Consider the following 24853-nt stretch of genomic DNA (forward strand, 5'->3'; position numbering starts at 1 on the left):
GAGAGAATAATATGGAAAAACATCTCTGACAGGATAAATTTAATAAGTTAGTACCTTGAGAGGGTAAATTAATAACCATATATTTTGAAAGTATGTCTAATAAAATGGCGTGTCTATAAAGGTTTATAAAACAAAGTTGTTATAACGAAAGAAAAAAAATAAATCTAAAATATTTATTAAATATAAATATTAAAAGTTAAACAGATTTTTCAAGAAACACAAATAACGATTGAAAAATTATTATATTATATAACTAAAATAAAACGAAGCGAGAAGGTCTTATGTAGTTTACTTTAATTATTTAATTGAAAACAAAATCTAAAAAAAACGCAATTGTTTGTATTTTTTTTAGAAAAATGAACCGGAGTGTGATCAGCGAATTAGCAAGGGCGTTAGAGAAAGAAAAGAAACGTAATGCTTTACTGGAAGCGCAGCTTAATACACGTAACAGACAACCTAATTGTTTCGAATGGATCGAGGAACCCAACGTTGGGGACAATTTCTCTGAAGGTTTTATGGGTCGAAACTCTACGATGCGGGAGTCTTGACAGGAAACTACCCGTAACGCAAACGATGTTTCCATTTTCAATTCAATATCTTTTGCTTCCCTGAATATCACTGAATGCAGACCTATTGAAGGCAAAGACGAGATTGATAGAAAGTCTTTCGAGCGGTGGCGAGAACTTCTTGACGCCTCCATGGAGTTTGCGGGAGTCGTCGACGAATTTTCAAAAATGAGTATATTCAAAATAAAAGCGGGGTCGAAGTTAATGGAAGTGCTAGATAATACTAGTTCACAGATAGATGATCCGGACGTTACGGTGTATCCATATTCAAATGTAATGAGTCGATTGAAGAAACATTTCAATTCTCGTGACTACGTCCTGCTGCAGCGTCAAAAATTGCGATCGATGGCCCAGAATAAAGAAGAATCAGACCTGAACTACGTTAAAGGGCCCATTCACAAATTTCATAACGCTAGAGGGGGTGGGTGGGTGTCCCAAAGATGTTACGGCCCATACAAAAAATGAATAATATTCGTATAAAAAGCGTTACAAGGGGGTGGGTGGGTGCCCAAAAAGGCCAATTTCACCGTTATGAAATAAATGAATGAACCCAAAAGAGTAGCTGCTGTTGCAAAACTATGTGATTACGCAACAGATCAGTTGATGGAAAACGTCGCAGCTGTTGTACAGGCGCAGGCGCTCAACATTAAGGTGCGTGAAGCTGGACGAAAAGTTATGAGAAAAGGCGGCACTCTTTCTGATTTTTTCGATAAAATTCGTGGGATTGAAATTGAAAAACTCCACGAAGAGAATTTCATTCGCAATCATAGAGAGATCAAACGCGATAATCAGGAAATTGCAGCTGTACGGTATGATCATCCTTCGGTCCCTCAACTCCGGCAACATCCGCAATTCGTATCGAAGCCTCTCAGAAGCTCCCACACGGCGGCGAACAATCAGTTCAGAATGACAGGAAGCTATCGTGGAAGAGGCGGAGCACAGCGTGGTATGAACCGGATTTCCAGCTCTGGGCGAAAACCATGTTGGAGATGTACTGGGAGCTTCCACGGGCCTCAAGAATGTCATGCTATCAACAAAGTATGTCGCAACTGCCAGCGTTTAGGACACATTGAGCGTGCCTGTCGTCAGTTGCCACAGGTTTCTACAAGAAAACGAATAATGTTTGATGAAAAGGAACTACCTTCTCCGTCAAAGCTAAGGAAGGTGGCGATGATTACCACGGATCAAGAAGTAACCGACGAGGAGAAAGATACAGTAAGTGTTCAGTAGTTTTGTGAACAATTCCGTTTGTTTCTTGAAACAGTATTGTGACAGCATTCTCAAATAAACATTTGAATTCGACACAATCCTTTACCGTTTTATTGAAAAAGTAAATCACTCGACCCCTTGTTTGGTTTTCAGAAAAAAAAAACTGATGGCAATGAGATAAGTTACACTGAGACAGCGGTAAACAGTTCTTTTGTGGAGAAAAAATGTTATGATCTTGATCAGGGTTGGGAAAAAATCTGAAATTCACTCTACAGTAGTCAAACAAAGCCAATCACAGTCAGCGAAGCCAGTGAAACTCACGCCCATCGATGCTGTAGGCAAAGAGCCTTGAAAATTGCAAAACACCCGTTGCTAAGGGCAACCCAAAATTACTGTAGCAAAATGTTCTATTTCCCGCTGCATTTCCCGCATTTAGAGCCTTCAATGACACTACTGATTTAGAGAAATTCATGTACCCAATATAGGCTACTTGATGAGATTCACGATTTTAAACTACTGTAGTGAGAGAGCCACGTGATTTTCGCGAAATTCAAGCCTACTACTATTACCATTCCCAGCACTGATCTTGATCGAGTAAATGTCAAAGAGGATGAAACAGTTTACTCTTCAGATTGTTTCATCAACTCCGGCAAGTCTGAAAATATTGTTGGTGTGGTTGCGGGTCATCCTGTAGATTTTTTGATTGATTCTGGAGCAGAAGTCAACACGGTTAGTGATCACGTGTTTGATCTGTTGATCAATGACAAAAGATCTAATGAAGCCTTGTTTGACCTAAAAATGGGAGCTGACAAACCCTTGAAAGCATACGCGTCGCCCGGAGAAATTTTAGTAACTGCTTCATTCGTTGCCGAATTATTCATATCTGAAGATCGCCCCCGATATCTGGAAAAATTCTACGTAATTCCAAATGCTAGATCGTTGTTGGGAAGAAACACTGCGTTGCGATACAGTGTACTACAGCTAGGACTCGATATTCCAGTGCTCGATCATGCTGCTCAGGATGCATACAAGCTGTTTCCCTGCGAGATATTGACACTGTCTGTTGTAGGCGAGTTTCCCAAATTCAATGTTCCCCCAGTATCGCTAGCCTTTGACAAAACAATGTCACCATCACGTAACGTTTTTACAAATATTCCACCAGCCTTTAGAGAGGAATCCCAGCGAAGATTAGGGGAGTTGTTAGAATCCGGAATAATAGAGCGAGTTACGAGTGAAATGGATGTCTCATTCTGTTCGTCACTCCTCGTAGTACCAAAAGGAAAAGATGATATGAGGCTAGTCGTAGATCTCCGAGGACCAAATAAGTGTATAATACGAACTCCATTCAAAACGCCCACTTTGGAATCAATTGTTTCCAAGCTTCATGGAGCATCATATTTTTCAACGATTGACCTGTCAAGTGCGTTCTTTCATGTTGAGCTTAACGAAAATTCAAGACACCTCACAAATTTTTTCGCCGGTGATGCCACGTACCGGTTTAAGAGATTGCCATTTGGGTTGAGTAATGCCCCGGATATATTTCAGGAGATAATGCAAACCATAGTGTTGGCTGATTGCCCAGGCGTTATCAACTACCTGGATGATGTACTTGTTCATGGAAGTACGCTGGAAGAGCACAACGAGAATTTAGAAAAGGTGCTCTGTCGATTACGTGAACATAACGTTGTGTTAAACGACAAAAAGAGTCAATTTGGAAAAGAGTCGGTGAAATTCATTGGGTACCGATTTTCTCGCGACGGTATCAGCGTTGAAGATGATAAGTTGAGAGCATTAAAAGAGTTTCGTACACCAGAGACAATTCTGGAAGTAAAAAGTTTTTTAGGGCTTTTGAACTTCTCTGAGCGTTTCATTTTTAAAAGAGCAGATAAGACGGAGTATCTCAGAACTCTTGCGAAGTCCAGCACATTTTATTGGACACAGAATGAAGATAAAGAATTTGAATTCCTAAAGAACGAAGCGTTGAAATCCATCAAAATGCTCGGATACTTCAATCATGACGATGAAACCGAACTGTACGTAGACGCATCCCTGATCGGTCTCGGAGCAGTTCTCGTGCAGTATGGCAAGAATGGAGATCCAAGAATCATAGCGTGTGCATCAAAAGCCTTGACGTCTGTGGAAAGAATGTATCCTCATACACAGAAAGAAGCCCTCGCCATAGTTTGGGGTGTTGAGCGCTTTTCGTACTACCTCACGAACATAAGGTTCACAATCCGTACTGACTCGGAAGCGAATAAGTTTATTTTCGGAAGCGATCATAGAACAAGCAAGAGAGCAATGACACGCGCAGAGTCCTGGGCGTTGCGGCTTCTTCCATATCGATTCGATATCAAGCGAGTACCTGGATGCTCGAATATCGCCGATGCGCTTTCCCGTTTGATTAGTAAAACGCAGGTCGATGAACCGTTTGACGAGGAAAATGATAAACATATTCTATATGCATTAGATGCTGTTAACATGAACATCTCGTGGACAGATATCCAGCTGGCATCAGAAACAGACGATGAATTGAAGGCGGTAAAATGGGCAATGATTTCAAAAAAATGGCCAGAACACTTGCGACGTTATGAGATTCAAGAAAATGATTTAAGAATTTTGGACCCAATGGTCTTCAAGGGAGACAAGATCATCCTTCCGAAAATTCTTCGTACCAAAGCGTTAGATATTGCACATCAGGGACATATCGGAATAGGAGCAACAAAAAGAATTATGAGGGAGTACTTTTGGTGGCCGAACATGAGCAAGGATACAACGGAGTTCATCAAAAGCTGTCAGACTTGCTTAATGATCTCGAGAAAAAATCCGCCTATTCCGTTATCAAGTCGAATGCTTCCGAGTGGACCATGGGAGATCTTACAAATAGATTTTTTGTCAATACAAGGATGTGGAACTGGTCATTTTCTCGTAGTCGTTGATTGTTTCTCCAGATATCTACACGTTGTAGAGCTCAAAAATACTGACGCCAAGAACACTAACGCTGCTCTGTGTCGAATTTTTTTGACATGGGGTCTGCCTTCGGTCATACAAAGCGATAATGGTCCTCCGTTTCAAGGAAGTGAGTTCATCCAGTATTGGGAATCCAAAGGCGTGAGAGTACGCAAATCTATTCCCTTGTGTCCACAGACAAATGGTTCTGTAGAAAGACAGAACCAGGGAATAATAAAGGCAATTGCGGGAGCTAAACAGGACAATAAGAACTGGAGAAATGCGTTAGAAGTTTATGTTCATTCTCACAATACGTTGAAGCACCACTCTCGATTGGGCGTTACACCATTTCAATTAATGGTGGGCTGGAAGTACAGAGGTACTTTTCCTTGTTTGTGCAAGGCAGCAGCAGAAGAAGAGATAGACCCTGAGAAGATAAAAGAAAATGATGCAGTTGCGAAGCTTATCAGTAAAAAGTATGCAGATAAACGAAGAGGAGCCAGATACACCGATATTGATGTTGGTGATAAGGTCGTAGTAGCAATACATCAACGAAACAAAATAGACCCAACATTCTCGCAGGAAACTTATACTGTATTAAAAAGAGAAGGTGCAAAGGTGGTTATTTGCAACGACAACGGAGTTCAAATGACAAGGAATGTACAGGACATCAAACGTGACTCAAGAATTCCCATTGATTTGAAGGACAATGTTCAAGATGACGATTTGATGAATAACGATAATGAAGAAGAAGGAAGAGGGAAAGACGATCAAAAACACTCCGAAATGCAAACTAACAACAATATACGTGACGAGAACCGGCAAAGATCAATTGATCGAAGACCAGCAAGGGAATCTCGAAAACCAGAAAAATTCAAGGACATGATTTTATATAACATTTTTTGCGATGTGTAGGGGTAGTGAAGAATGTAGGGATTATGAGAAGGGCAAAAGGAAATATAATAGAAAAAGATGGAAACATAGAACAGATTTGAATGAGCGGAAGGCGAAGTAAAAGGCTTTTGAATCGAAGTAGGCTGTTAAGAAAATTTCAAATTTCGAGACTCAGTTTGTTGGTTTGGTTTGAAGGATTAAAACGTGTTTTAGTATAATCCGTGTGTTGTGAGTTTTGTGGAAAGAAATGGCCGGTCACTACAATTGCTTCACCAAACTATCAAGAATACTGTTGTATCGAACGTTTAAAATCGACGAGAACAGTGAAAGCACTTTTTTCCGGCTAAATTGTCGATTCGGTCCATTGTGCAATGTAAACATTAATCGGTAATATTGAAAATGTCTTTACTAACTAAGGCCGAAACCTTATAAGCAATTTAATATTTGGATTGTTTGGAAATTTAAACACCATGAACCACGTAATCGCCCAAAGGTAGACAATTTCCTACGAAATACATACACTGCATACACTGAAATGAATGGTATCGTAATTCGCACGACATCATTATAGTAAAATTTACAATGAACCAGTCTTCCCAAACGAACACCGAACACGTTGGTTCAGGCGGTTTCGTACTCTCCTTGCACTCTGTTCTCGTGTGCAAACCGAAACTCTCGAACCTGAACCTAAACCCAAACACATGTAAAGTGAACATTGGCTCGAACGCCGGTTCGAAAACCGGCAACCGCGGTTCAAATGTTGGTGCAAATCTTCGGTTGCATCCGAGGTTCAGAGCAATGACACAAACGGACAGGCAGAAAACAGTTGATATCTACGCTTAGCAATTTCTACTTAGGGATGGTACACAAATTATGTCACGCTAAATTTCAACTTTTCCGACCCCCTTCCCCCCCCCTTTGTCACACTTTTTGTATGAGCCCTCCGAAAATTTTGTAAGGCTAGTCACGCTTGGCTTGACCCCCTCCTCCCCCCTTGGAGCGTGACGTAATTTGTGCATGATCCCTTATCTTGTCTTGTTGTATGATTTGGTAAAGTCCTTAGTTTTTTCATAGAGTTACCGCCAAATGTTATTTAAGGTATTGATCTTGGTTGTTCTGCTTAAATAAAACATTTATTCAAGCCCCAAGGGTCTTGCGATTTGAACCAAGAAATTTTATATGGTCGGTGTTTAGCCAGACTGGACCAAGTGTTTTTTTTTTGTGCTTTCAGGAAAATGTAGGGGACCTTGGTGTAAAACGCGCCACCCTTGTTTTGAACGAACGACGTGCTTTGGGATGCTGTTTTTCACCAGAGATAATGGAAAATATATTAAAATGCTTCTCTATATATATTTTTAAGTGTTTTCCTGGCAAAAATCGTGAAAAACTCAAAAAAACGTTTTTCGCTGTTTTCGTTGTAATTTTGTGTTATTTTCTAGGCCATTTTTCAGGACGATAAATAACAAAACTTTTGAAACTATCACCGAGAATAGACTTGTGCACTCCCATAGTTTGTATTCATGGCGAAAAAAGTGTTGAATTTATCCTTAAAAAGCGTATTGAAGGACTTAAAGTTTAATCAACTCGTGGGGCAAAACGGCCACACCTATTTCATAACACCAAAACAGCCGTTTGAATTCAAATTCCAGCAAACGTAATGCCAAGCTGTAGTTACGTGCCAATTTGAACCTTACAAATGCACATTTTTCGAATCGGCATGTACACTGTAAACTCTTCATTACCCTTTAATGTGGAAAAAATACCCATTATTTTCTGATATATGAAGACGTCAAAATAAAGGGTAAATTATTTTTTCGAATAATGGGTGTTTAGTACCCTTATAAAATATTCCGGCCATTTACTCTTTAATGGGTGAAAATTTCCTTGCAATTTAAGGACAGGTTTATTGCGGCGCTCATTTTAAATCCACGTCCGGCGGCGGCGGTAACGCGCAGATAATATGCGCGCAATTTAAACGCAACGTCAAATTCCAAGTAGGCTTGTTCCGTTCTGCAAGTACGCAAATGTTCCAAAGTTGCCAAATTTGAAACATTTGATGATTTTTATTATCATTGCGACGGCATATCGAGATTTTCAGATAAACGCATTCCGTGGATTTGTCTTGCAGAGCACAATAACTTCTCCCTCAGATCCTGCACAAGATATAATAGTTTATGTACACAAGCCCGTAACAATTAAATAAAAACCAGAACAGCCAGTAATTTCAAGGTATGTGCATTCAAATGATTTTCCTATCGTGTTCTTACTATGAAAACAATCAAATTTCACAGGATGTTTGCTCGAGAGTTCTGATGCCAAGTCTCGTATGCTTGTCCCGCTGCATATAACCTCCGGTAGCAGCAGTACTAGGCCAGCAAGTCAGCTTTTAATAAATAATGCTGCCGCATCGGACTAAATTCAATAAAATGTTTTTATGGTCATAGTTTTCAATTGATTATTTATCTTAGAAATGAAACATTAAAATCGATTTGCATTTCTATATTTCAAATAGAGTAAATTTTACTCTGTTTCTTAGAAAAATGTTTTTGGATAAGGGGTCGTCCATAAATGACGTAGCTTTTTAGGGGGGAGGGGGGGCTTCACGAATTTGTGACGATGTGTGACGAGGGGGAGGGAGGGGCCCTAGCAAGTGGACGTAGCATTTTGAATCACGTCGGTAAAATAAGAGGCGCTGAAAAAATGACACAATTATTTTTTTATCAAACTTCTTTTTTCATTGTTTGACTTATAAAGTTGGGTTCTAAAGTGATGTGAACATTATATTCATGTAATAGTAAATTTATTATTTTTAAATAAATTTAAATATAGATAAATTAATTAAAAATCAAGGCTTTAACGACTTGGAAAACATTGTTTTAGTTTTATTCATATTTTCTGTTAGAGCATATTTCTTTAAAAAACATGTGTTCGTTTTGGCAAATATTATATTAAAACAAGATATTCATTCCGTGAAATGTGCTCTCAATGTTGCAAAAGATCTCCACCCAATCAACTCATCGATTTGTTTTGATATATCAATGCTCTTGATGGAATAGCCTGAATAAAACTTGATGGAAAAGCCTGTACAACAGATTTGAGTGTTATCGACATTGTTCTATCATTCAATTTTCTTAATAACTCGGTAATTTGAAGAAAGATTATTTTTAGTATTTATTTGTTTCGTTATAGTTTGTGTAAGATTGTTTTAGTATGGGGAACGATAATGAAGTTAAGCTGAAATATCAATAAAGTTGAATAACTTACAATAATCGCTAAGATTTTCTGAACATTTCAAATACTACAAGTGTAATCTTTTCTACATCTGGCACCTGATTGCTAAATGGATTTGAATTTTGATGAAAATGACCAACATCCATTTCAAATCAAATATATCTTATCTTGATCACTTTCCTTGAAATCTATTTCCTAACAATGAATAATTAAAAAACGATTCTCTAAAATAACTAAATTTCTTTTCAATATATTATAAAATCTATTGTACCCTAACTCGTTACTGTTAGCTTCATCAATCCAATCAAAGATTTTTCCTTTTTTCTATATTTTCAGCTGTAAACTAATTTTTCATGGTAACAACAGCAAAAGTAATACAATTTAGCCAACAACTTAAACAGGAAAGTTCATTTAAAACTGTTTTCCAAATTACTTTTGAGTGCTACTGCAAATCAAACATTTATTCGTTAGATTATCCTCACGTTTCAGTCAGTAATTAATATCAAAATCTGAATTGAACTTTTGAAATCCAACTTTTTTTTTAACCCAATTGCTAAGGAAAACAAATAAAAAAAATTGTAGGGGGGGGGGTTGCTTGATATGCTACGTATTTTCCAAGGGGGTATCAGCATTTGTGACGAAATGCTACGAGGGGGAGGGGGGTGTAAAAAATCAGTGAAAAAATGCTACGTCATTTATGGACGGCCCCTAATGGGTAAAATTCACTCGTTAATGTGACGTACAAGCCGTTTATTCTTTAATGAGCAAAGGCCCTTTACCCTTTTTATGAGTTAAACTAGTTTCTTTCAAAGAGGGTACTTTTGTACCCTTTAAAGGGTACTTTGATCTTACAGTGTATACTATAATCGAACAATAGGCCTTTTCATGTGACAGATCCGTCTATGCATTTGTTTACATCGGTGGAGGACCGGTGCTAACGCGGGCCTGTCATTTTCATAGAAGAACTGTCAAAGTGCTTCCCGATCAGCTGATTTGAGACGTCATGTGAATAGGCCTATAACATCTGATCAAACGCCCTTATGTATGCAACGTATTTGCAAGCATGATTGCGCATGCGTGCGCGCGAGCGACTAACGCCGAGATCAGGTGGCGCGTTTTACCCCGCAGAAAATAAAAATGCAGATAAGCAAGAATTTTATAAAAAATGATTTAAACACTCCAGAAAAAAAGAAAATGGATGTCTGTTTCTACCATTTGATAGAAAACATGTTTGTCTATGAGATGATGAATAGAAAAAGGCTTATAATAATGTTCTTCATAGCTAAAACCGCTTCCTTCCTTAGAGGGCGCGTTTTACCACCAGTTACCCTACTTCAACCATTAGAAATACCAAGATATTTGCATTATTTTTTGCTATATTGATTCTTATTTATTTAAAGAACCATCTGTAACAAAATTGCATAGGAAAAATAAGAACTTATGGAGCCGATGGCGTATCTTTACAAGGTCAAAATATTATCTAGCCCGGTCTGTCTGAACACCGACCATATATGATCGTAGAAATTTATCCGCGTGGATTTCAACCGTTCCCTGTCTGCCTGCTTTGTGTCATTATCTGAACCTAAGTTTGAACCGAAGTACACATGTACCGGGTTCGGTTTCACGGAGCCGCAAATCAACCCAACTTTGTCTTCTTTTGACGCAAATCGGCTCTTCCGTGGGATAACCCAAATTTGGGTTAACTGCTATATACCTATCATTAGGTTGTTTCCATTTGATAGCGGCAAAACAAACAACTCAGTGCAAAAAAAATCTACCCAGCGTTACCTTTCGAAGTCTCCGTGATGGGTTAAAACAACTTAACGTTAGGTAAACTAGAAAGAACCCTAATTTAGCTTATTCCATTGAACTTCGACGCTGGGTCGGTCCGTCTCTCTCTGTTTTTGACAACATTGCAACCCGACCGTGGGTAACAACTAAATGCAGTTTACCCAAATTTGAGTAAAAATAACTTATTTTTTGGGTAATCTGATTTCTCCGTGTTGATACACTGGTACCAAAGTTGCGTTCCTGTTCATGGGAAGACTACAATGAACAAATATGGGCAAAATTACTGCAAATTCAGTTGAATTGATTGACATTTTATAATTTAAGAATAATTGAATGTAAATTTAAGAATAAAAAAAATCTCATATACAGTTTGACATTTTAAGGTTTAATCCACCATCTCAAAATAAATAAGAGAAAATTATTGTTTTCAAAATTGAGTTGTCACTTCTACAACATCTATAATGTAAAACTCTCTAACTCCGCAGTAAATTATTCCTATAAGTTCAACGATTGTTTCCTTCCATAGTCCGTTTTTTTTTGTTTTTTTTTTTGTTCATGAAATGTGGCGCATCTACCAAAATTATTCTCTGCTCTAACGGAGATCTATTAATCCGGTGATAAGTTTACATCAATATGTAATTTTATGTTTCTGTTTACTCAGTTCTTAATTGTAGCATACAATTTGTATGTATTACTTTCTGCGGCGAATAGTTCTATTACTGACTCTATGTACCTATGCAATATCGTATTACGTGCGGATCAAAAGAAGTTCCTTTTTAATACAGTTAACTTTCGTTCGTTGCACTCAATCTGTAGCCCACCTAGTGAAATACTTCCACTAATCGGGGTGAGATTTTAGCTGTCAAAATATTAAATACAACAAAAAAACAGTGTTTTTTGTTTGCAATCTAACTATTGATGATTAATTGAAAACTAGATTTCGTTGGTGCCAACATTATTCCTATATCCATAAAATGTAAATCTCTCTATGGGGCCACTACTCGGAACTATCGGAAATGGCCAAGACAACGTACAATTTTCCATATCCCAACCACCGCTGCGCTGAGACGGAAGGATTTAAAAGCTATCCAATTAATATCGTAGCCACTAGCCGGACGAAAGAACGACAACTCAGCAGGCGAGCATCCATCTCCTATTTGTTACTTATATCCTTCACAAATAGGACGTTTCTCTTTCGCATTGTATTGCACGGCTCTCTAAGTAGGCTGTTTACGTTTGTCCTATTTTTTCCAAAGCCTACTGAATGAATCCCAATGGATATGAATTGAATTGCAGCATTGCTTTTGTTTTCCCGCTTCTGTCCCATTATCAGTTCTCGTTCAGGGAATAGACACTGGTGAGTTTATTTCTCACCCTGGAAAAATCGATACTCAGGGATAAACGAAACAGTAGCGACAAATAAACATAAATCGTTTGATGTGAGGATGACACGAAAAGTGATTAAAACGACTTTCATTGCAATGAAAATGAATCAACAGCGAGTGAGTTTGCTGTGACGCGATAATTGTGGGTGGAGGAAGGAAGAAAATTCAATTGAAACTCTTTCATTTACCGTCACTGGCGAAGTCGATGAATACCCTCATCAAGATGCTCAATGACAGCTTATAATACACACTGCTTTTCCATTGACGATTTGCCACCTCCCGAATTACGGGGGAACCACCTACACGCGAAACGGATCCTCCTCTTTTCCTTTATTCACTCTCGCAAGAAGGTGACAACCCCTAGAATTATGTAACACGCTCAGCGCCACTGCCACTGCTTTTCGCCTAGATGACTGCTGAACAAGGGGATGCTCTTTTTCTTCGAGTGTTGTTTGCCAACGCCAGGTCAATTTAGCGGAAAATCGATGCTAGTGCCGTCCTTGGTTCAGTTCCTTCCGGGGTTTTGTAATCCTTCAGAATTTTAATCACCGCACACCACAACCCACACCCACAAATCCGTTTTCCACGGCGTTCTGTATGCACTCTCACACCTTTCTAATGACTTTTTGGATGGCTTTTGAAACACTAATTCCTGGGAGTCTCACTCCAGTGCTAAGTGGTATTCCGCCCTCCGACAAAAGTCCGCGGTCACTCCCGAAAAAAGGTCTCGGATCCGTTCCGTATTCCTGAGCGATCGCTTTCGCTCAGTAGCCAGCGTACGAATGAATGGAAGACGAATTCTGAATGGAGAAATAGCTCTCGCGCCTGAATGTATGTATGGCGGTCACCCAACAGGTTCTCTCGCTCTTCTCCGCTGATATCGCGGAGTATTCGCGCGTTTTGCGTTCTGATACCGTTCTCCAGTTGCATGTATAGAATACATTCTGGCGTTTGTTTGGGCAATCGAACTCAAGTGACTGTCAATGTCATGTGTCGTCCGGGGAACGCAGGGACAATTGGCTGCGATACGGTGGTGCCTTAACACTTCAGTAGTCATGCTGTTGCATTGAGAACAGCACAGATGAATAAACCTTTTCAGAGATCTGATTGCAGATTTACCCCTTGTAATAAAAAAGATAAAAAAAAACATCGCGTTTTATACGCGGCATCAGTGTGGTGTTTCTGGCGGTGGTAAACTGCTCGACGTTTGTAAGGTTAAAAACTATTATTCCCAAAGGTACGAGTCGGCCATTGTGACCGCCATCATAGGATTCTGGGAGGTTCCACCTTTAAAATGAAGTGTTTTGAGCTTCGTAATCGTTAAATGTCGTCTAGCATTTATTGTTAATTGACACTGTGTTGTCGCTAGTTAAACATATTTGCCCAAGGAATCAATAAACCATTTATCTTTCTTTCTCTCTCTCTCTCTCTTCTCGTCTACACTCACTTCGTCTTTTTTGTATCATCTTCATCCTCTTGTCTATCTTAGCCCTCTCTTCGTATTCTCTTTATCTTTTCGTCGCCATCTTTTTGTCTTCTTTTTTCATCTTTCCTTCATCTTCTCCATGTTTGTCTCTTATCACAGTTTTCCTTGTCCTTCTGTTAATAGTTTTACTAGTCCTACAACGTCTCTAACAGGAGTTGAATTCTAAGGGAAATTAGAGTATCGCTCTCTGTAACAAGTATGATCCGTAACACATCATGAGAATCTGTTCATCGTCTACTGCTACAGCTCTGATTGTATCGGAGAGATAGCAATGCATGATAAACACCATCTCAACAAGCTCCAAAGAAGCGAGCACTATTTCTATAGGATGTTCGGAAATTGTTTATCATGCTAGTCAAGTGAAAAACCCTCCCTCTATATAAAGTATGCGATGAAAATGGGTTTTATCATCACTCTCCATCTGGGGCTCTCACAACTGCTATTTATCAAGCTTGTTACAACTTGCGCGAATCATTGCCGATCATGGACCGATACAGATGCGATGGTTTTCTTCGCTTGCTTTGATCGTGGTTCGAAATCAATTGAGAACGAGATCTGCAACGCCTGGTTTCTAACTTTAAGAAAGAGCTCTTTGTCTTACATCGCCTTTCTGTGCGTATTTCATCATAAAAATGTGTCTCTTTCATCTCGTTTTTCTTACATTGTTGCTATCTTTTTCTTAGATGATTGTTTTCTTTTGTATAATCAATCTTTTTTTCGCATCTTTGTACACTTGATACAACTCGTGATTCATGCGTCTGCGCCACACACCATTTTCGAGTTTCCCACCGAGTATTGTCCGCAGCACTTTACGCTCGAAAACACCGAGAGCTTTCCGGTCTTACTCTTTCAACGTCCACACTTCGTGCCCGTAGAGAGCCACCTGAAGAATCAATCAGTGGCGACTCGTAACCTCACTTTCTACCTGTTCTACGACTCTAAAAATGGCTATTTCGACAAATTTAGATTATAAATCAAAAAGTTAATTATTGAAATCGTCTTTTCTAACAAATCTCTACTCATTACATGCAAATTTGTTGCTGAAATTCAAGAATATTCGTGGAACAGGTAGATTTGAGGTTAGGGAATCGCCACTGGAATCAATGTTTTATACTGGGCGAATTTTGTTTCCGTTTGCAAGCTGCGGGACCTAAGCTGGTTACGTAGTTCGTAAAAGGCCCTATTCGCAGCCGCAACACGTCTTTTCACTTCGCGGAAAACGTCGTTGTCACATGTCACAAGTGTTCCAAGATAAACAAATTCTTCAACAACTTCAAACACATCCCCATCAAACACTACCTCTGCACCACCAAGCCTGACTCTATCTCTACCTGCAACCATGTACTTCGTATTGGTAGAATTAATGGTCAGGCCTATCCTCACTCTCTCCCTCTTCAGAGGTACGAAGGCCTCTTCCACTGACCTGCTTTCGATTCCATTTAGGTCTATATCGTCCGCAAAGCCAAGGTCGCATGACCTTGTGATAATAGTGCCATTTCTCTGCACGCCAGATCTCCTAATAGCACCCTCGAGTGCAATGTTGAACAGTAAATTCGAAAGTGCGTCTCCCTGCTTCAATCCGTCTAACGTCACGAACGAGGTTGACACCTCGTCTGCGATCCGAACACTTGATTTCGAACCATCCAGCCTAATTAGTTTCGCCGGAAAACCATTTTCAGACATAATCTGCCAAAGCTCATTTCTTTCCACTGAGTCGTACGCCGCCTTGAAATCAATAAACAGATGGTGAGTCTGCAAGTTATACTCCAGGAATTTGTCTAGGATCATTCGCAAGCTAAACATCTGGTCCGTTGTCGAACGGCCCTCAAGAAAACCAGCTTGATATTCGCCGACGAAGAGGCGGTCTCAGTCTTTTAAACAGGATGTGCGACAGAATTTTGTACGCCGAATTCAGCAGGGTAATTCCTCTGTAATTGGCACACTTCAGTCTGTGCCCTTTCTTGTAGATAGGGCGGATGAGGCCATCCAACCAGCCGGTGGCCAATTCTTCGTCCTCCCATACCTTCAGCAGTACTCGGTGGATCGACTGGTAAAGCTGCTCACTTCCGTGCTTGAGAAGCTCGACCGGGATCTCGTCCTTCCCAGCAGCCTTACAGTTCTTCAGCTCGCTGACAGCCTTTTTAACCACTCCTATGGTCGGTGGGTCCACAGCTTGATCGTCATCATCTATGTTCATCCTGTTCCTCGCTACATTTCCATTCTCACCGTTCAACAATTGCTGAAAGTGCTCCTTCCACCTGGCAGCCACCGCCGTTTTATCGGTCAGCAAATTCCCTTCTCGGTCATTGCACATGGCGGGCACTGGTACGGTATTGTGCCGCGAACCATTGACCGTTGCATAGAATCTCCGCATATCATTCCGGTTCATACTTTCTTAAGCTTCAGCTACCGTCGTGCGGGGTGACATTGGTCCATAAGGGTGACTTTGGGCCAAGATTTTTACAGCAAACTAAAACCCGAATAATAAAAACAATGTAGCATGTTGCAATAATACGTTATAAATAGCCACTGAATGGTCATGGGTTGGTTTTTTGACACTCACATTAGCCATGAGATGCATCGAAAAGGGCGGTCAAAGTCACCCCCTAGGCCCAATGTCACCCCGCACGGCGGTGCCACACTTTCTTCGTGCTGCCTTTTCTTTCTGCGGTGGATTCGCTTTTCTTCGGTTTCCGCTGCCCTGTACCGCTCTCTGTTCTGTCGGGTACCGGCCACAAGCATACGGCTTCTGGCGACAATCTTCATGTCTGTCACTCTCTGGCACTCTTCATCGAACCAGTCGTTTCGTCTCCGTCGTTGACCGGTGTCGATCACTTCCCGCGCCGTTGTTGTCACAGCTTCGTGGATAGGGTCCCACAGGCTGTCGACGTCTCCAGCAACGTTGATTCTTCCCAACTGCTCGTCTAGTCGCTGACGGTACTGCGCAGCTACCTCATCAGTCGACAAGCGTTGTATATTGAAGCGCAGCGTTCTGTTTGTTGTGGAACTCGTGACGCTGGATAACCGCGCACGAATTTCAGCTACAACGAGATAATGATCCGAGTCGATATTAGGGCCTCGGAAGGTCCTGACATCCATGACATCTGAGAAATTATGGGATGTGGCCGTAGGTCGGACCGAAAGCAATAAAACAACCTGATTCCTAGACGGTCAAATTATAACTAACTCAATTTATTGCAATTCAAAAATACATTTAAAAAGTCATGGCATGCTGGGGTTTTCAGTCGCATCAACTTCAACACTCCTCCTCGACGGTAGAACTCCAGCTGCCTCACGGAATCTCGTCAACTTCAGGTTTGCCAACGGCTTAGTTAGCATGTCGGCAACCATCCTGTCCGTCGGACAATACTGAACGGAGATCTTTCCTTCTTCCTTCATTTGTCGGACGAAATGGTACTTCGTGTCGATGTGTTTCGACCTGTTGTTGATTCTTCCAGATTCCAACTGCCTCATACAAGACTGGTTGTCTTCGTGGATACGAATCGGTTTCGTCACGTCCACAGCAAAATCGTTCAGCAAGCGATTGATCCACTGCAATTCTTGGCAACACTCAGCGAGCGCCACAAATTCCGCTTCGGTGCTGCTCAACGCAACACACGTTTGCTTCCGGGATGCCCAGTGGATTGGTCCACCACCAAACGTAACCAGGAATCCGGAATTCGACTTCCGAGTTTTAGCATCACCGGCCCAGTCGGCGTCGACGTAAACCTCCATCACTGCTCGTCCTGGTCCCAGTACAAGCTCGTGGTCTTGGGTGTGCTTGAGGTAACGGAGGATCCGTTTTGCCTCCATCCAATCTGCCTGTGACGGGTTGCTTACCGATCGCCCAAGAATCGATACGCTGACCGCGATGTCCGGTCGGGTGTTCACTGCCACGTACAACAAACCACCAATCAAGCTGGCGTACTGGTGATTGTTCGGCAATTTCTCACTCTCCTCCTTTTGTTGCAGGTGGCCAGGGTCCAAAGGAATCTTCGACGATTTCGCTTCAGTCATCCCAAATCGCTCCAGCAACTTCTGAATGTAGACTCGTTGGTTTAGAGAAAACTGCTTCTTGGTGCGTCGCACTTGGATGCCCAAGAAATGCCGAATGTCTCCCAACGATGTCACCGTGAAGCTACGGTTTAATGCTGTCATCAGTTCGGCGTACTCCTCCTCAGTGTGACAAGCGATGACCATATCGTCCACATATATCACCAGATAGGTGAATTGCTTGCCTCGTTGCCGAACGTACAGACACGGATCATTTGCTGATTGCGTGAACCCTAGTTGCTTCAGCACGCCATCCAGCTTCCGGTTCCATACGTGTCCCGCTTGCTTGAGACCGTACAGGCTCTTCTGTAGCAAATATACGACGCCTCCACCACCCACTTCGTAGCCAGGCGGTTGCCGCATGTAAATCGTTTCGTCCAGATCACCGTGGAGGTAGGCCGTCTTGACGTCCGCATGTTTCACTATCATGCTCTTCGGACTGGCCATTGTAAGCAACGTTACCTGCCGCACCACGGGGGCAAACACCTCGTCGAAATCCGTGCCAAACTTTTGGGAAAATCCTTGCGCAACTAATCGAGCCTTGTACTGCGCAACGTTGCCGTTCTCATCGAGCTTGCGTTTGAAAATCTACTTGCTGCTGACTGGCTTGCGATCAGCAGGCAGATTCGCCAGCTTCCAGGTACCGTGCATCTTCAACGACTTGATCTCATCATCCATTGCAGCACGCCACTGTACTGCCTCTGGACCGTTGATTGCTTCAGAGAAACTTCGCGGTTCCGCCACAAACTTGCGCGCCATACCGGTGGTCTCCCGGAATCGAGCTGGCAGCTGTCCTTTCGTGCTTCGATTTGAACGCCGGAGGGGCGTCTTCTCTTCTTCGTTGCCATCATCATCGAGCACATCTTCAGACGGTGAATCATAATGTGAGGAGTTTGATTCGCTCTCCTCCTGAACCGACGCGTCATCGTCGGATTCATCTTCCACAACTGGTTGTGAAAGCACTGACTCGTACTCCACCATCGTCGCTGACGGTGACCTCGACGTCGAATCATTGTTCTCAACGTTGTCTTCCATCTCCACGAAGCGTACATCACGGCTGATGACCACTTTCTTCGTTGCTTGATCGATGAAGCGGTACGCCTTGTGGCAGTCCGAGTAGCCAACGAAAATCAACTTTTCCGCCTTCGGTGCCAACTTGCTTCGCTTCTCTTTGGGAATGTGAACGAACGCAGTGCACCCGAAAATGTGCAATCGTCCGTAATCCGGTTTCTTGCCAAACCACAGCTCGAACGGTGTCCTCTCGACGGACCTCGATGGCAGCATATTCTGCAAATGAACGGCCGTGTTGACCGCTTCCGCCCAGAACTCGTAGCCCATCTTCGCGTCGATCAGCATGCATCGAGCCATCTCAACGATCGACCGGTTTTTCCTCTCCGCGACTCCGTTTTGCTCCGGTGCATACCCAGCCGTGTACTGGGAGCGATTCCATTTTCTCGGTAGAACCGTCCCAAACGCTTCGATTTGTATTCGCCTCCCTGGTCGGAACGAATAACGGTCGGACATCTTCCAAAACGATTCTTGACCATACTCACGTAATCTTCTATTACATCCGCAGCTTCCGCCTTCTTCTTCAGGAAATACACCACGGTGTATCGGCTATGGTCGTCAATCATCGTGAGGAAGTACCGCGAACCACCCGGCGACGCGGTATTCATCGGTCCACAGATGTCCGTGTGGATGATGTCCAGCACCTTCGCAGATTAACGATGATCCTTTCTCGAAAATGGCAGCCGAGCTATTTTACCTTCGACGCAGCACTCGCATGTTTGGAACACGCCACATTTCTGAATGCTCACGCCAGTCGCCAAATCATCACGCACCGCTCGATGTATCGCATCAGGATCACGGTGGCCTAATTTGCGGTGCCAGTGATGGATGCAATCCTTATTGTGGTGTGACGCAACCATACCACGCTGCTTGGTAGCCAGCTGGTATAGCCCACCAGCTTTCTTCGCAACCGCTGCGACAGCACATTCACGTTGGATAACGCAACCACGGCGATTGGAGAAAATCACCTCGGCTCCCTTGGCGACCAATCTTCCTACCGAGATAAGGTTCGACTCTAAATCTGGAATATAGAACACTTCGGACAGGATTACCTCTTGCTGCTTACCTTGTTCGTCTTGGCAAAACAGGCGCCCAGATCCGACACCTTTCACCAACGTCTCGTTTCCATCGGCCAGCGTGATGGAAATTCCCGAAATTGGCTTCAGCTCGTCGAAAAACGAACGGTCACAGTACCAACGCTGTCGTCAGGGTATCGAACGAGTCGGGCATGCTCTTCAGCACCATCGCTACCTTCAGGCTAGGTTCCAGGTCTTGTCCAGCATTCGCGAGACTTGCGAACAGCTCCTCCATGTGGAAAAGATGGCCCTCCATGTTCCCGTCGTCGGCGTACTCAGATTTGCACAGCTTTTTCAAGTACGACACGCGAGTGCACATCGTCGTTTTCTGGTGATGTTTTCGCAACGCTTCCCAGGTCTCCTTGGCGGTCTTGCAGTTCCGGATCAGCGGGTGTTGGCTGTCATAGACGAGCAAAACGATGGTGGCCCGTGCTTTGGCGTCTCCTTCCTGCCACGCGTCCGTCAGAGGTTCGGGGGCGGCCTCCGCAACGTGTTTCCACAGGTTTTCGCGCACCAACAGCATCTCCACCTTGAATTGCCAGCATTCGTAGCCGCCGCTCTTCAATTTCTCCAGGCCGAACATGCTTCCATCCATACCGGGAACGTTGAAAAATCTTGATTACGGGGTGAAATTTTTTCTTCTCGAATACTCTCTCGAACTTTCTACTAAATGGCCCATAACCTATGGGATGTGGCCGTAGGTCGTACCGAAAGTAATAAAACAACCTGATTGTTAGACGGTCAAATTATAACTAACTCAATTTATTGCAATTCAAAAATACATTTAAAAAGTCATGGCATGCTGGGGGTTTCAGTCGCATCAACTTCAACAGAAATGTCACCCATCAACCAGCACGTGGTCTATTTGGTAGCAGGCATCGCCACTCGGGTGTCGCCAGGTGTGTTTGCGGATATTCTTTCGTGCGAATCCCTCTAGCAGCAGCGAAGGTTACTAGCCGCAGGCCATTATTCCGTTACCAATGAATGAAGACTTTCCGTTCCAATGACGGGTCGGAAGAAATCTTCTTTCCCGATCTGCGCATTTGCGTCGCCGATGACTATCTTGACGTCTTGTTTTGGGCACTATCCGTAGGCCTTATCCAGGCTCTCATAGAACTCTTCCTTCATGTCATCGGGCTTATCTACACGATATACAAATGCGAAAATGGCAACTTTGGCATATAAAGATTTCAGTTAATAACTGTGGAAGTGTTATTAATCACTTAGCTGAGAAGAGGCTCTGTCCCAGTGAGGACGTACTGCCAAGAAGAAGAATGTCATCTTCACAAAGAGGCGTTCTATATTGAACTATTATTTTATTATTCACCTAACTATCGTAACACCCTATCAGCTGGCGCCAACTTACTGAGAAATCCATTGTTGAACTCCTGAGCATTCATCACTTTCTTCCCTCCGATGGACAACTGCTCAATCAGTACAGCGCTTCCATCTCGACAGCCCACTCGTAACCACTTGGTCCTCCGGCAGTATTGAATGTGTCCTATTTCTAGCGGGGCTTCCTGTTCCGTCACTGGGTAACTAAGCTTGAAAATTTTTACGGGGTCATTTCCCAGCCGCGAGGTAAGAGGTTTGTACGAGTACAAAGACCGATACATATCGTAGACCTGCTTGGCAGTCATTTCAGTCCACCGAATTTCGCAGAAATGTGCGTCAATTTTGGGAGCTGAAATTAATTGGGATGTTATCTAGATTGCAATAAGTTAGATAACAATGACGATTTTACCATAAGTAGCATCCTGGCTATTCTGCGCTTTCAGCGCAGAGTAGTACTGATCCAAATTCTCAATGCAATGGAGTAAGGTTGAGGCCCCGATTCCGGCCAGCTGACTATGAAGTTCCGGCATCAGCATATGCTCCGTTATAGGGACATGTCTCTGAGTAAGTATCTGTTTTAAACGACTTTTGTAATACAGGGGCAACCAATAGGATTCAGTGTTTCAAATTTACCTCTCCGACATCGAAATGCTTAGGTTTGATCTTCATTATAGTGATTCCCGTTTCCGTGTCACCATTCCGGATGGCGTGCACAATCGGGGCAGCTCCTCTCAGCTTAGGTAACAGACTAGCGTGGACATTTAGCATCCCTCTGGAATCGAATGAATATCTTTGAAATATCGAATACCTATTTTCACAATAATTCACTCACAATCTAAACGTAGAAATTAGCAATTCGGGAATAAGATGCCCAAATGACACCACGACTCCTAGGTCGAAATCCTCCCCAACCGCTGGTCTTCGCAGAGGCCAATCATGTAACGGCAACCGTTCGCTTTCCGAATACAGCCTCAATGGATTCCGTTTGGCTTTGAACGATGTGACGACCTCCAGGGACGATACCTTGCCGTTGGACTTCCTGAAAGATCCGTAAAACATTATTCCCTTCTGTTTTAGTCACTTTCCAGAATCATCCTTACAAGCTTTCATTGAGGACTTTCAAGCTGGGCAGCGAAAAGTTGTCCGTTCCGAAGAACAGAATCCGCAATCGGGAAGCGCTGGGTTGTGAACTGCATTCGCGGACCGGTACAGTGCGATAGGAATAAGGCAGTTTTCTACGGAACTCGAATATATTACGGCACATGCTGCTAAGAATTTTCATTAATTTTTATGCTAAGAAAAATGCTTGATACACGACTGTTTGGCGAAGAATGTATGAATGAAATTGGTTTGAAAACAGCTGATTTACGATCAAAACAAACTAACGTAACATGTGCACGGTGGGAAAAACTAGCTTCGCTTTTTGACAGGTTACGCACGGAAAACCAAAATGTACACGCTTATTCTGATTCAATTAAAATTTACGGACACGGTTAAATTAAACAATTCAAAGTTGAGATATCCGAAAAATATACTTATATTTTTCTAAGTTTTAGGTTTTTTTTACTTATTTTCATAGTACACACTAACTTGAGCTCGGCAACTGCGGCACCGCCGTGTGCTGTTTATTAAGCGCTCGGTTTTACCGGGACAAACATTTTAAAAAATCCGAGATTCGTCGAACAAAAATAATGATTGTAGATCCGGCAAGCTCTAATAAAATAGGAGCAAACGCCAAAGTAGAAAAAAGAGTTTTCACCGTTATAATCATCAGTGCTACTACAAATCTGAGACCTGATTACGTGAATCTGATGAAAAGCCATCATCAGGGTGGTTCAGTCGCAACATTTTGGTAAGAAGGTAGCCATATGATCGAGTCCGTTGAGTACTACAAAATATTTTCTTTGTTAAATCTCTTTTTGGACGATGGAACGATTCGCGTCGGCGGACGACTGCGACATTCAAGTTTACCATACGGCGTTAAGCATCAGTGGGTCTTACCTAAGAATGATGAAACCATCCAACGGTTGATTCAAGTGATACATCGTGAGAACCTATACATTGGACCGTCGGCGCTGCTGGCCCAGCTTCGCCGGCAATTTTGGATCCTGGGAGCCTGTTCTGCTGTACGCAAAAACACATGTTTACCCAATTTTCTAATGTTTTCCTTTCCTTTGGTTTAAGTCAAATTTTGGGTGTAATTTGTTTTCCGTGTCCCTTTCGAAATGTCAGATAGGAACAACCCCAGTGTTAAAACTAACTTAATTTGTTTTCCGTGTCCCTTTCGAAATGTCAGATAGGAACAACCCCAGTGTTAAAACTAAAAGCCCTGTGGTGTTTTTGTCGACTAAGCGAACGTCAAACATGATCAAAAGTGTCAAGGTTTATTTATGGACCCAATTTTTAAATAAATATAAGCTAAGTATGCTACCACAATGATAACCAATTTTGCATATAAGTACTGCGCAGTGCCTTCTAGATTGATTGTGGATGTTCGTTAAGCGTGTAGCAAATTTGAAATTTCTCATTCATCACCAACACGCGTAGGGTGAAAAATCAATTATCGTCAAAGAGGGTCTAACTTTGGCTTTTATGTTTTGAAAAAATAATTTAGCTTATTAAGCTAGGTATGCTGTTCCGCTTAAGAAAAGTAAAAAATTTCTGCCCAAGAAATGGTCAAGAAATTTCCTACAGTGAGCTCCATTTGAATTGACATTTCTTTTCAACTGTGTACTGCGATCAAAGAAAAATGCTTTTCTTGAGCATTTCTTGCAAGAAATTTCCCATGCATCGAGATAGGCGATTACTTTACTGTTGAAGTGCATACTTCGCTATAACCGTTATATGAGCGGGAAAAATTGCTCAATTAGTTGCAGTCTTTCGTGTAATTAAATAAAAACAAGATTTCGTTTAAAATTTTAGGACCCAATTTTCGTGAGCCTCCGGCAAGCGCAGCACACTAAGATTCCGATGAGCTGAGAGACGGTTTGGTTGGAGGCCCGTCAGCAGGCTTGATAATGCTCCTCAACATCATGAGAGTTCGGTGAAAAACTCTAGAGAGTCACCAAAAAATGAGCGAGGAAGATGCAGCACAAAACCTAGGGGAACGACACTCATCAGTTTCGTTTTAATTTTCGTGGGATATTCCCCCATTGAATTTCAGTTTCCAAGTTATCTCCAAATTAATTCCATTTTATCGGATTTTTCACATTTTATCCATTTTCGAAGTTTTTACAAGTTTTTACTGATTTTCTGACTTCTGATTATTAAGGCCCAAACGCAATGAAAGCGGAACGGCAACGGAAAGCGGAACCGGTTCGCCAGGATGAACTATAACATGCTAGTCGACTTAGTGTTGGTTCACCTTCATTCGTTGGCAGCTCAGTCGAGATAATGTGATTCATGCTGGCGAACCGGTTCCGCATTCCGTTGCCGTTCCGCTATCATTGCGTTTGGGCCTTTAGTTTTCACAGTATAGCTAAGTATGCTGTTCCGCTTAAGAAAAGCAAAAATTTCTGCCCAAGAAATGGTCAAGAAATTTCGTACAGTGAGCTCCATTTGAATTGACATTTCTTTTCAACTGCTTACTGTGATCAAAGAAAAATGCTTTTCCTGAGCATTTCTTGCAAGAAATTTCCCACGCATCGAGATAGGCTATTACTTTTCTGTTGAAATGCATACTTCGCTTAAGCTATCAGTACACACTTTGTCAAGTGTGCAAATATTTGGCTATTTGACGTTTCAGACGGTTGCCTAACGTTTGCCGTTTGCCTATTGTTTGCCAAAGGTCAGTACACGGTGGACAAACATTTG

General features: G+C 42.2%; 2 protein-coding genes across 3 annotated transcripts in view; both read right to left on the bottom strand.

Annotated features, from left to right (window-relative positions):
- Positions 1-12840, bottom strand: part of LOC5566218 (sodium-dependent neutral amino acid transporter B(0)AT3) — a 28134-nt gene extending 15294 nt beyond the window's left edge. For both annotated transcript variants that reach the window (XM_021838781.1, XM_001650571.2), the window contains exon 1: positions 12211-12840. The gene's annotated coding sequence lies outside the window, so the exon portion shown is untranslated. The remainder of the gene's footprint in view (positions 1-12210) is intronic.
- Positions 12841-21004: 8164 nt separating this feature from the next.
- On the bottom strand, positions 21005-22447 carry LOC5566217 (methionyl-tRNA formyltransferase, mitochondrial). The gene is made up of 5 exons (XM_001650570.2): positions 22141-22447; positions 21873-22079; positions 21674-21812; positions 21450-21612; positions 21005-21389 (listed from the first exon to the last, which is right to left on the bottom strand). The coding sequence occupies exons 1-5, from the start codon at positions 22320-22322 to the stop codon at positions 21037-21039; spliced, it is 1044 nt and encodes a 347-aa protein (XP_001650620.1). The 5' UTR covers positions 22323-22447; the 3' UTR covers positions 21005-21036.
- Positions 22448-24853: the final 2406 nt, after the last annotated feature.

The sequence above is a fragment of the Aedes aegypti genome, chromosome 1 (assembly GCF_002204515.2).
Source record: "Aedes aegypti strain LVP_AGWG chromosome 1, AaegL5.0 Primary Assembly, whole genome shotgun sequence".
Taxonomy (NCBI): domain Eukaryota; kingdom Metazoa; phylum Arthropoda; class Insecta; order Diptera; family Culicidae; genus Aedes; species Aedes aegypti.

Bases quoted from the DNA above. Each gene is read 5' to 3' on its own strand.
- LOC5566217 (XM_001650570.2), bottom strand. From the start codon at position 22,322: ATGAAAATTCTTAGCAGCATGTGCCGTAATATATTCGAGTTCCGTAGA. The intron at 22,080-22,140 runs GTAAGGATGATT...CGGATCTTTCAG, and splicing joins AAAGTCCTCAATGAAAGCTT to GAAGTCCAACGGCAAGGTAT. The intron at 21,813-21,872 runs GTGAGTGAATTA...ATTCGATTCCAG, and splicing joins CTAATTTCTACGTTTAGATT to AGGGATGCTAAATGTCCACG.